Source organism: Gymnogyps californianus, chromosome Z, assembly GCF_018139145.2.
Source record: "Gymnogyps californianus isolate 813 chromosome Z, ASM1813914v2, whole genome shotgun sequence".
In the NCBI taxonomy this organism is placed as follows: Eukaryota; Metazoa; Chordata; class Aves; order Accipitriformes; family Cathartidae; genus Gymnogyps; species Gymnogyps californianus.
Window position 1 is genome coordinate 33,217,523 of NC_059500.1, and position 11,393 is coordinate 33,228,915.

The following is an 11,393-nucleotide window of genomic DNA, read 5'->3' on the forward strand; positions in this document are numbered from 1 at the left end:
GCCCGTGATGCCTCGCTCCCGGCCAGAGGGCGGGAGGCGCTGGACGGCCCGCTGGGGAGCGGCGGTGGCCGAGCTGGGCGGTGCTCGGCGCTCACGGGAGGCGGGGCCCGGTACGGCCCGGGCGGCTGGGTCAGGGGCTCTTCCCCAGGAGAGAGGGCTTGCCCTGGCCCGGGAGCCGGCTTGTTCCTCTGCGGCCCGTTCGTTTGGGAGAACCGCATGCCGTCGCGGGGCGGGGGAGGCTTTTGTTGTCGCTGGGCACTGGGTTTGGTGAGCAAAGGAGAGTGCTCAGCGGTACCGTTGGTCGCTTCAAGAACAATAGAAACCGTTGTAAAAACGCGTGGAAGCAATGAGTGGCGGTTACTGCTTTCCCTTGACTTTACACCTCTTTCGCATCCGTGAGTCGCCGAACAGATGTTATTTATTTCCAGGTGTCTCATGTTGTTTTCACGTTAGAGCGTGTTACGAAGCTTGTGAGGAATTTATGGTGGTGTGTGGACAGGAAAAGATTTCAAAATAAGATCAATCAGTGTATGACACTGTATCTGTAAGGAGTTTTTTTTTTTTAGTTGTTTTGATTTATTTGCAATATAGTTCTGGGATGTGTAGCACAAAATAAATTATTACAGACGTGGGATTTTTTTTTAATTTATGGAGTTATTAGTGCTCTGCATTACGGAATACATTTTAAATTAAACACTTGTATTTCATAACATGATAAAATAAGTTGAAGACTTCTGTTTCCCGTTTGCTGATAGGAAGATGAAGAAATGGTGCCATAATGTTGGTGAAAGCAGTAAGGTTAAAGAATTTTTATTTCACCTGAAACTGAAGGAAGAGATCTTATTTTTAAAGATCACGGGATAGCATATAAGTTTATGGGAGGAAATCAGTTAGGGAAAAACTGTAATTATGAGTAAGGAAAATGCTTACCGTAGATTAGCACAGGCAGCGTGGCCAAAAGTATCCAGCAATTGGGAGTAAGAATTCTGGGTTATGTTACCCATGGTGCTTTTGCAAGTTATGCAGATTTGAGCAGGTTTGGCTTTCATATTTTAGTTTATCTGTCAGGTGTATGAGGAAACAGCATTTCTTGAATAATTTTATAGCAATGGGACTTTTTTTTTAAAGTTTGTTGAAACTTTTAGGGTTTTTGTCCTAATTAATAAGAAGCCATAGTGAGTCTGTGGTGTCTTGTTGGTTTAAAGTAAGAAAACCCCAGTTCTTCTGTAAGGTACTACTGTCCCCGGTTGGTCATGTGCTGTCCTGATTGAACCAGAATCACAATACACTGTTAGCTTCTCAAAGTCTGAGCAGCATCCAGGTTTTGTGGGTTTGGTTTTGGGTTTTTTTCTTCTCACTTGAGTCTCTGGGAACACTGTTGTGGTTGCAGATCACTAGTCTTGACCCCTTTCAGACTCCGGAGAGAATATTAATTTCTATGCTGTTAAAAAAACTTCTGGTAAGTTGCCAAGGTGGTTTGGTTTTTTTAATCTTTCTTAGAACTGCTGTGCATGTTGTGTCTTTGTCCGATTTGGGAATTATAATAGCTTTTTCCAGTCTTATAATAATTTTAATTTCATTCAGCAAAGATTACGTTAAGTAGATTAGCGACTCCTGATATGTGTTTTCTATAGCAGCCATGCTGTCTTTTATATACAAGCATTCAAAATACAGAAGTTTCATAGGATGCTCCTGTCAACTGTAGTCCAAAAGGTGCTCATAGAGGACTGCCCAAACAGTCATGTGAGTCAGAATTAAGTTTACTAGTTAACCAAATCTTTGGCATGACTTGATAGCTCTTTTAATTTACAGGAGTAATTAAATTAACGGACATTTACTTTTTCATTTCAGAAATCAAATGATGGCAATGATTCAGGCAGACTGTTCCAGAGCAGCATTTCATCATGTGCAGCAAGTGTTCCTTATCGGACAACGAAAAGTGTGGATTCAAGTGACGAAAGCTTCTCTGAATCTGATGATGAGAGCTGTCTGTGGAAACGAAAACGACAGAAATGTTTCAGCTTTCCCCCTGCTAAATCTGAGCCTTTTCAGCTTAGCCAGAGCCACGAAAAACAAACTGCTCTAGGTGGCAAGAAGGTCAACAACATTTGGGGTGTGGTGCTCCAGGAGCAGAATCAGGATGCGGTGGCTACTGAACTTGGGATTCTAGGTATGGATGGTAGTATTGACAGAAGCAGGCAGTCTGAGACTTACAATTATTTATTGGCTAAAAAGCTGATGAAGGAAGCTCAGCAAAAGGAAGCAGAGACTTTAGATAAAGAACTGGATGAATACATGCATGATGACAAGAAAACATTGCCAGCAGAAGAAGAAAATGGGCAAGGCTTACTCAAACGGAAGCGACCTGTAAAAGATAGACTGGGTGAAAGACAAGAAATGAAATATAAAGGAAGGTATGAGATAACAGAAGAAGATTCAGAGGAAAAAGTGGCAGATGAAATTGCTTATCGGTAAGTTTAATAACAGTATATCTTCACTGCCTTAAGTATTGGTAAACTGTTGATGGAAAAGAAGAAAAAAACCCTTTCTTACTGCTAAATATGTAAGATGTCATACCAGATTACAAAAAGCATGAGTGCCTTGTGTGTGTTTCCAAAATCCTGGGATTAAAATGCAGCAGTATGACTGGTGTCTTGTAGAAGCATCCAGTAATACTGTCTATTTTTTTTTTTTTTTTTTTTTTAAAGATCCACCAAAATGGTTTGTTATTTGAGAACAATGGCAGGGAAAAATATTGTTTCTCATGATACAGATTTAGTAGTGGCTTTTTAGGAAATACCCCATGAGTAAAGATGCATGTTTGGAGTTGGACACCAGTGAACACCTGCTGTGGTCACCATGAAAATCTGGCTAAGTTATAAATCTTTGAAACTGTAGATGACTCTGACTGTGTAGTGTTTTGGAGACCACAGCTTCTGAAATATACGTATCCTTTACATGGAACATGCTTGTCTAAAGAAAATGTTTTGCTGCTGTTGTAACCAAGGGCTGCGCCAAGGTTAGACACCAGCACTGAAATCAAGCCTTGCCTCTTTCCGTGTTGTGAAACTGAGCTGCAGCTTTGTGCTAATTTATGGAGGCGAGTGTTGGGGTTACCAAGCTCCAGCCATATGCACACTACCACCATCCAGTTCTTTTCACAATCCTGCTATTTAGTTATTGTACACTGAGCTGAGTCAGAAAACTTATCTGTCCAAAAGCCTGTTGCTTTTTTTAAAGAGTTAGTTTGCAGACAGGTTTGTTTCCTGAACCAATTTTGCTGCACAATTTCCTTTGAGCTGGCACTGACAGCGCTGGACCGATGGTGTGAGGGAGGGCACATGACTGCCGTCATTCTTACTTAGATTGACTTAAACTGCCACAATCCTTTTTCAGTGGCGCAAGGGAAGAAAATGATGTTGAATAGCAAACGAGTTACAAGGTTTACTGATGGTTAGCCTGAGGTTTAAATAAAACCTGGGTTTATTGATCATTGTTGATTTCTTACATGTAATACTTTGTGTTGCTAGATGCTGAAATACAGCAATTAGACAATTAGTAATGCTTTTACCAGTTCTCTGTAGCTTCTCATTTATGAATTTGAAAACTTTGAGCATGTTTCTTGTAATAAACTTTTCTTTATTATATTGGGCTTCATCAAAATAGGGCAGAAGCCTCTTTTCTCTAATTGTTTATAGTAGTAGTGGTGCTGAACTGCATCAGTAGGATTGTGGTTATACACATCGCAGCACTGTGGCTTGATCTGTGCTGTGCTATCCGTGCCTGGATTCATAACCTTATGTTGTGCTTGCCCACACAGTGAACTGAAATCAAAGAGTTTTTCTGGCCATCTTGTGCCATTTTTTGCCCTTTACCTCATTCAGTTTCTGTTGCAGTGCACAGCTGCTTGTTAAAGCTTGTGTGTAGGAGGATTGTGCAGGGCCAGAATGAACACTAGGTGGGGATTTGACTGTTGAAGCTGCCACTGCTACTAACAGAAGGTCTGTTTAACCAGCTCTAAGGAATCATGGTTATCTTAAAGTTCTCTGCCTCTTTGAGAAACATTTCCATCTCTTCCAATAATTCACAATTTAGAACTCAATCCTGTAAGTATTTAAGAAAGCATTTACCTTCTGGTGCCTTATTATTCATTGAACTCAGTGAGATTAAACGCAAAGTATAAAGTTAAGCGGGTTGGGTAATCCTTTTCATGATTAGGACAATTGTCACTAAAATGTGAGTTTTAACATTTAATTTCAGGTAACTTCAATCATACAATTGAAGCAGTTGAAGCTAGCCTGGTTGTTCTAACTAGTTGTTCACATCTGTGGTTAGACACCTTCTATTATGCAGTCATTGTAACATGTGCAACTTTAAAGCATAGTAGTGTCTCTTGAAGCAATTAGGCTAGACAGTGGTCTTAAAGAAATTTTGGTAATGATGGTGGTCTGTTGGTCCGCAAAGTGACCCAAACCACTGAGCTGTAGTGCTTGGGACTGTGCTTAATGAGAAGCTTTGTCATTAAAAAATGAGAATTTAGCATATGAGCTCTTGCTCTGGACAAGCGGTATTGATTTGTGGGTTTACAGTGTTTTCCAATGGGAGTACGTACTTTGGCACAGTGAATTAATGCTATATAAGCCTCTGCCTTCATGCAGACTGACAATGAAAATTTCTGTATGAGGACACAAAAGAATACAATTGAACTCATTAATATTGTAATTTTTTTTCTTGTTTGCATTTTATAGGTTATCATAGATTAGTCAACAGACTGATTTCTTTTTTATTATGCAGGTTTGTCTGAATGGCACATGATACAGGGGAACTTTTACACTTACTGTTGTCTCCGGTTAATTGTTGATTTAACTGTAAAAGGTGCTGTAATTTTAACTGTAAAATGCACAGCAGACTGTTAGACTTTAATTTCAGCGATTTGTACAGGTCTTTGCAGTTTCTTATTTGGTTTAATCTTTCACATGTCAATAGAAGAAAAATAATCACTCAATGCATTTTCATTGAAACAAATTTTAAAAATGCATGCTTTAGAAAAAACCTATCCCTCAGAAGCTCAGTATTTTGAAATCTGATTCACGAAGCCATTGAAACACATTTAAATGTATAGACTCTTTAATTTTAGCACAGTTTTATGTCCCACAGAATGAATTATTCATTATGGAAGTTCCATGATCATTTTTACATATGGAATTATACTGACAATAAATGTGCCTTTTTTTTTTTCCCCCTCCTTTCAGACTTTGTGAGCCAAAGAAAGATCTAATTGCCCGAGTAGTGAAAATAATTGGGAAAAGAAAAGCTATCGAACTGCTTATGGAAACAGCTGAAGTGGAACAAAATGGTGGACTCTTCATAGTGGTAAGAAAAATGTGATATTGTGGGTTTGGTGCAGGGGTGACATACACAACTTTTTACTTGTAGAATATTTACGTAGTACTATTGTACAGCTTTCACATTGGACAGGTTCTCCCAGAGTTTCATGGCCTTCCCTCACCATGAAACTCACTTAATAAATACTAATGTAACCTTCCAGCAGGATTTGAGTAAACAATGAGATGAATGAACCTGGAAATTGCCCAACTTTTTGTACTGAGATTAGTATCTGATTTGCAGTTGCTAATTGCAACATTGCATCTGTTGCTCTGCCTCCCCTTGGGATCTTTCCCTGGCAGACAAGAGCAAAGGATTCTGAAGCTTGAATGAAAGCTTGTAATGTTAGGATCCAGGTGAAGCCTCTGGCACGTTGCTTCAGTAAGTCAGGAGGATGTTTGACAGCACTGACCTATCTGCTGGGTTAATCAGCATGCCATCAGAGGTCAACATACTCAGTAGTGAGCATTTATAATGTCACATTTGAAGAGTAACTTTAAAAAGGGAATCTGTTAGCTTTATTAGAAAACCATTGGTTTGTGTATCAGTAGAGCAAAACTGAGTGCTGCTTTCTGTTACAAATCATGGTCAAAATCCTATACTTAACAGTTAGGTTATCAATTTCTTGGTATGTTTTTGTTTTTATTAAATAATGAGCCTCAGTGCAAAAGTTCAGAAGAAGAAGAAAGTGGGAAGGAACTAGTAAGTACTTTCAGGCATTTGTTTATAATTTACATCTTTTAAATTCCATCATTGGAAGTAGGAGAAAAAGACAACAGGGGAAAAAAATAAGAACAAAACAAAAACCCACAAAACCCCCAAAAAAACAAAACAAAGAAAAAAAAACACCGCCACCACCTCCCCCTCAAAAAAAAAAGCAACAACTTTCCAGCTAGCAACTTGTCTTAGAAGCAGTCTATTGTCTTGAAAGATTGAAGTACTTAATAGCAAGTGTTTACCAACGAGATGAAAGGATGCAACTCCTGGTTGCACAGGTTCCTTTGGCTGCAGATCAGAGTACGCCATTTGAAAGGCAGATCATACTGTTTTTCTTGGTTGGGATTCTGTGCTGATAGGATGATAAAAGTATGTGGCATCTGCTGTTTCAAGAACATACTTAAAAATTGACCGTCTCTGTTCTTAGAACTTTTGGATTGTATTTTACTTTGGTATTTAGCAGAAAAGTATCACATTTAATACAGTATCAGGGCACTGGAGTAACAGTTCAACTTTACATACTATGAATGGTAATTGAATAATAGTATGATAATTATTGCTTATAATTTACAGAGGTTTCAAAGCTGAGTCCATTTATGCTTCAGTATGGCACATTCCACCACTGCTGTTACACTGAAAACTGTTGAAACATGGAACTAATATGTTGTGGGGAAAAACTTTAAAGTACATGTTGTGTTTCATAAGCCTTAGGCAGAAATGCAAAATCCTGCAGATATGCAGATAAGTTGCAGAATTGCTGAGCACAATTGAAAAAAAATGAGATCTACATAATTTTATGAAATTCATTTTTGACATTTTACTGGGCTTATGTGTTTGGTATGTTCTGAATATTTAACCTAGAATATACATTATTGCAGGTAGTTGTGGGACTAGTTAGAATACTATTCATGTTTTGTTTCTTCACTACCTACCAAAATCAGATTTAGTATGTAGCTGAACAGTTTGGTATTATGTTCTAAAGCAAATTTTTTGTAATCTCATAGTTTACCTATCCAAATATAGCAAGCTGGTTGTTGACCTTCTTATGACTAGTTCAGTCACAAATAAAACATAGCCAGGGTTGTTTTTATGTAATACCTAACACAGCAGAACTTAAATTTTTTTGTTCTGTCTCAATACAAAGCATTGTCTTAGATGCTATTTTTATATCAACACTTACGTTAATTAAGCTTGCTATTACTAATTTACTCTTTCCCTATTAAGAACGGCACTAGGAGAAGAACACCTGGGGGCGTTTATTTAAACCTGCTGAAGAACACACCTAGCATCAAAGAAGAACAAATCAAGGTAAAATTGTCAAGAGTGCAAATGATTGTCCAAAGTAAATTTTGGTTTTTTCTGCTAGAAATGTTATGATTGAATCTCTCTCATAACTTCTAGCAAGTTTAACTGTATAGTCCAAAGAAACCTGCTTTTCACATTCGAAATATAAGCAAAAAACCCACAAAAAAATTGATGAATTGCCATTCACACTAGGCAGAGAGAACATCTTTTACGTATTGCCAGTCACAAAAACCTTTTGAGGATGATGAGACTGTAGAGTCTGAAGAGATAAACATTGGGTTTTCCTTAATTTGTATATACCTTACAGCAATATTATCTGCAATTGTATTTCTGCCTTTGGAGCTCTGTGTCATTGTGCATGGATTGAATGGTGTTCTCTTAATAGAGTATTTTTGTCCTATATAGCTCCAGCTGTAGCACCAGGCATTATTTCCCATTAAGTCAGATGCTGGTCTGAATCTAGTCTGAATTGCTCACTGACCTCATCTGTGGTGCTCACCAAATTAGTTTTCTCAGCTTGTAAATATTATTGCCTTTCCTTTTAGGGTATGAAATAGACTGAGATGGTATTTTCTTCATTCAATTAAAACGACTTGGGTTTTTTCATGGTATTTGCCACTTTATTAAAGTTTTTGTTAAGACAGACTCGTCTATTTTGCTTGTAGGTGGCTACAGCTCACTCTTTAAACGATCCTAGCGTCTTGTTCTGGGAACTGAGAAACAAATCAACATAAACTGTGATTGTCTGTTTTATGTTTAAAGGAAAAAAAAAACCAAAAAAAACAAATGACCTTTCATAGCTTACAGTGATCACAAAAAGTTGCAAGTTTGATCACGTCACCCCATTACAGAAAAAAAAAATTTGCTCTTCTACCCCTTTTCCAAAAAAATTGCTCTTCTACCCCTCTTCCATGCCCTTGTAATTGTGTGTCTCATTCTTCTCTTGCTGATAGTGGCAAGTGTTCAATGAGGCAGCAGTTTTCACTCAACGAACTTGATTGATGGTATGAGACATCATTTGTTGTACAAACCTGTGGGAAAAGTATGTGTAATCCTGTCGTCATGGAGGTTGTCATGTATACAGCTCTCACAGATTTGCATATCCTTAGCACTTGACTTGCAGCTTTTGGGGAGAAAAAAAGCATTAATGTTTTCTGTACACAATTTATTTTTTTAAAAAATAATCAGGGAAAGAAAGGCATGTAGCAGCATTTAGCTCTGCTACGTGATATTCTCCCCCTTGAAATACAGAGGAAACTTGTAACAGTCATATTGTGCAGTAGAGAAGATGTTAATGGCGTTCACAAATGTTTGACAGTAAAGATCATGAGACCTGGACTCAAATTTCAATTGTGGAGGAAAGTTTTCTCAAGTTGTCATAGAACCTTCGGTCATAGTTTCTCTACAGGTCCCTCTATATGGCAACACGGCCCTCTGGTCTACCACCCATTCCTCCCAGTTTTGGATCATCAGCAAACTTGAAATGAAAACTTAGTGATACTTATTTACATAGACTTTGAGATCGCTGAGAAATTATGTAATAAAATTAATTATGGGGCATTTTCCTTAAGTGCAGTCTGTCCTCATACTTCTACTATCAATAATGTATATCTTAGTTAAATTTTATTGAACAGTATTTGTAATAAAAAAAAACTTTTCACTTCTTTATGTTTTCTTTAGTAAAACGAATATGCCAAACTTTTTTTGTTTTCTTTCAAGGAAATATTCTATCTGGAAAACCAAAAGGAGTATGAAAACAAAAAAGCTGCTAAGAAGAGGAGAATACAAGTTCTAGGAAAGAAGATGAAAAAAGCCATTAAAGGGCTTAACCTGCAAGAATACGATGACGCATCTCGTGAGACTTTCGCTAGCGATACGAATGAGGCTTTGGCTTCCCTGGATGATGTACAGGAGGGGCATCATGAAGCAAAGATGGAACCTGAAGATATTATTGAAATTGATAATGCTCATGATTTGGAGATCTTTTAGTTACTAATGTTCTTGATAACAAAGTCTCTATAAAACATATTAAATGAGCCTTTCTTATAATGCCATGGCTTCTTGTTTTCATCAGCTGCAGAAACATGGGAAATGTTTGATGCTGAAGAACATGACATAATTCTTAGCTAAATTTAACAGCATGAAAGATGTTAATTGTCCTATTATTTGTTTGCTGAGTCCTCAAAAACCGTTAAGATTTTTCTAGATAGCAGCTCTGCATCACCATGTTTGTTCCTTAGGAACTTCTTTTAGCCACCTGTTAGGTTTAGGAATTAAGGCTATGTTTTAACCAAATAGATCATATTTAATTTGCTGAAGCTAACAATGCTCCTCATTACAGTTGAACAGAAAAAAACAGTATAAAGTTAGTCTTGATATAAAAGATAGTGTGTTCTTAATATGGCAGTGTGTTGACAAGAATAGCAGTGTTTATAGGATTAAGACCTGTAAAAATGGATTGGTTTGTGAAATAAACTGAATTTTAATGGTCAGTTTGAATAACCTTTGAATAACAACCTTGTAAATAAGCACTGTTGTGCAATGTATGTTTTAAATTTCTGCAGCAGTTTAATCCTTCGTATTATAATAGTGGCTTGAGCTTCCTACCTGTTCTGTCTAGATTTTTTCCATGATTAGACACACACACAACTTATGCAGATCTTTTTGTTTGAAAACAAATATAACTGAATGCTTTCTGAGTAGTGAGATTTTACTAATCTGTGTTCCCCTCAAGGGTCTGTAGACTCTACATGCAGGTATAAACCCTTTACCTTGCAATTCTTGTTTCCATGCTTCTCATGTGTGCGGTAAGATAGTGATGTGCAGCTTGCTGAAGTTCTGAAGTTTTTCTGTGCTGACTCTTAAGAAAACAATAGTATGCAAAAGGTGATTTTTTTACTTGATGGAGAAGACTGTTGTGTAGTTTCTAAGTTCAATTGAAGACAACTTTTATGTTGAATGTTGTTTTTAATATAACTGAAGAACATGTGCGACACTGATATGTATGATGTCTAAAATACTTTGTCACTAATAAGTTGTGTTTTCTGTGACTAGATGCTATTTTCCAGGGTAAAATATTTCTGAAATATTAATGAATGAATTCACTTTCAAACCCAACAACAAACTTCTGCACATAAATTTTGTTCACCTGGAGTCCTTGGATTTCAGCAGCAAAGCATATCACTAAAACACATAATGAAGTTACAGTATTGAACAATTCAGTACTGTCAAGAGCTGGTATTTAAAGGACTACAATATTTGAAGAAAGAGTTCTTAAACGTATAGCACATTCCATTATATGCTTTACTAAATTTAATCAGAGTTTTGACTTTTCTGCATTCTTCTGTTCATGTGCCAGAGCTCCCTATTGTTAAGAAGTTACTCATCAGATGTGAAGCATGCCTTTGCTGGTAGTAGTTGCTCTTGCTGAAATAACAAAAAGTTTTGATTTGTTCATTAACTTTCCTAACAAACCTGTGATGGTCAGAGTACTAACTGGTAACTTGTCTAAGGGAAACAGAATTTTGTACTATTTAATTAGTTTGGGACTGTACCATTTGATCCTAGTTTTGGGAACTACTTGGGAATGTCTTAATTTTCTGGATAGAATCAACAAATTTTAATGGTGGTTTAAGTAATTTTTTATTGTTATGTAATTTGCTGCTAATGAGCACTGTGTATTTTTTAAATGCTAATATTTTTAATGTTGATTTCCCGGTAAGGGGTACTGAAACAATGTGTAAAGTCTTCTCTTTAACAAAAGGAAGATGATACTGAGTGCCCATTCCTTCCTTCCAGTGTCTGACTAACTGGCCTTTGCTTATCTTCTGTTTCTTCTCTCTTTTCTGTTTTGTGCTGGAGCTGAGGAGCCCAGGGCTTTGGAGTCTGGTGCTGCAGTCACCACAGTTTCCAAAGGGACTGATGCAGATGTGCAAGGGTGAGAAAGAACAGGCTGTTATGTTCCTACATATTGCTATAGATTTGGC

The 11,393-nt window shown here is 37.3% G+C and overlaps 1 protein-coding gene across 1 annotated transcript; it reads left to right on the forward strand.

Annotated features, from left to right (window-relative positions):
• Positions 1 to 1,378: 1,378 nt before the first annotated feature.
• On the forward strand, positions 1,379 to 9,899 carry PHAX (phosphorylated adaptor for RNA export). Its single transcript, XM_050912836.1, has 5 exons — positions 1,379 to 1,459; positions 1,852 to 2,471; positions 5,253 to 5,373; positions 7,327 to 7,410; positions 9,127 to 9,899. Exons 1-5 carry the CDS (start codon positions 1,439 to 1,441, stop codon positions 9,394 to 9,396), a joined length of 1,116 nt encoding a protein of 371 aa, XP_050768793.1. The 5' UTR covers positions 1,379 to 1,438; the 3' UTR covers positions 9,397 to 9,899.
• The last annotated feature ends 1,494 nt before the right edge of the window (positions 9,900 to 11,393 follow it).

Excerpts from the sequence above, each read along its gene's own strand:
- PHAX (XM_050912836.1), top strand. The coding sequence starts at position 1,439 with ATGCTGTTAAAAAAACTTCTG. Across the intron at positions 1,460-1,851 it reads TGCTGTTAAAAAAACTTCTG|AAATCAAATGATGGCAATGA; the intron begins GTAAGTTGCCAA and ends TTTTCATTTCAG. Across the intron at positions 5,374-7,326 it reads ATGGTGGACTCTTCATAGTG|AACGGCACTAGGAGAAGAAC; the intron begins GTAAGAAAAATG and ends TTCCCTATTAAG.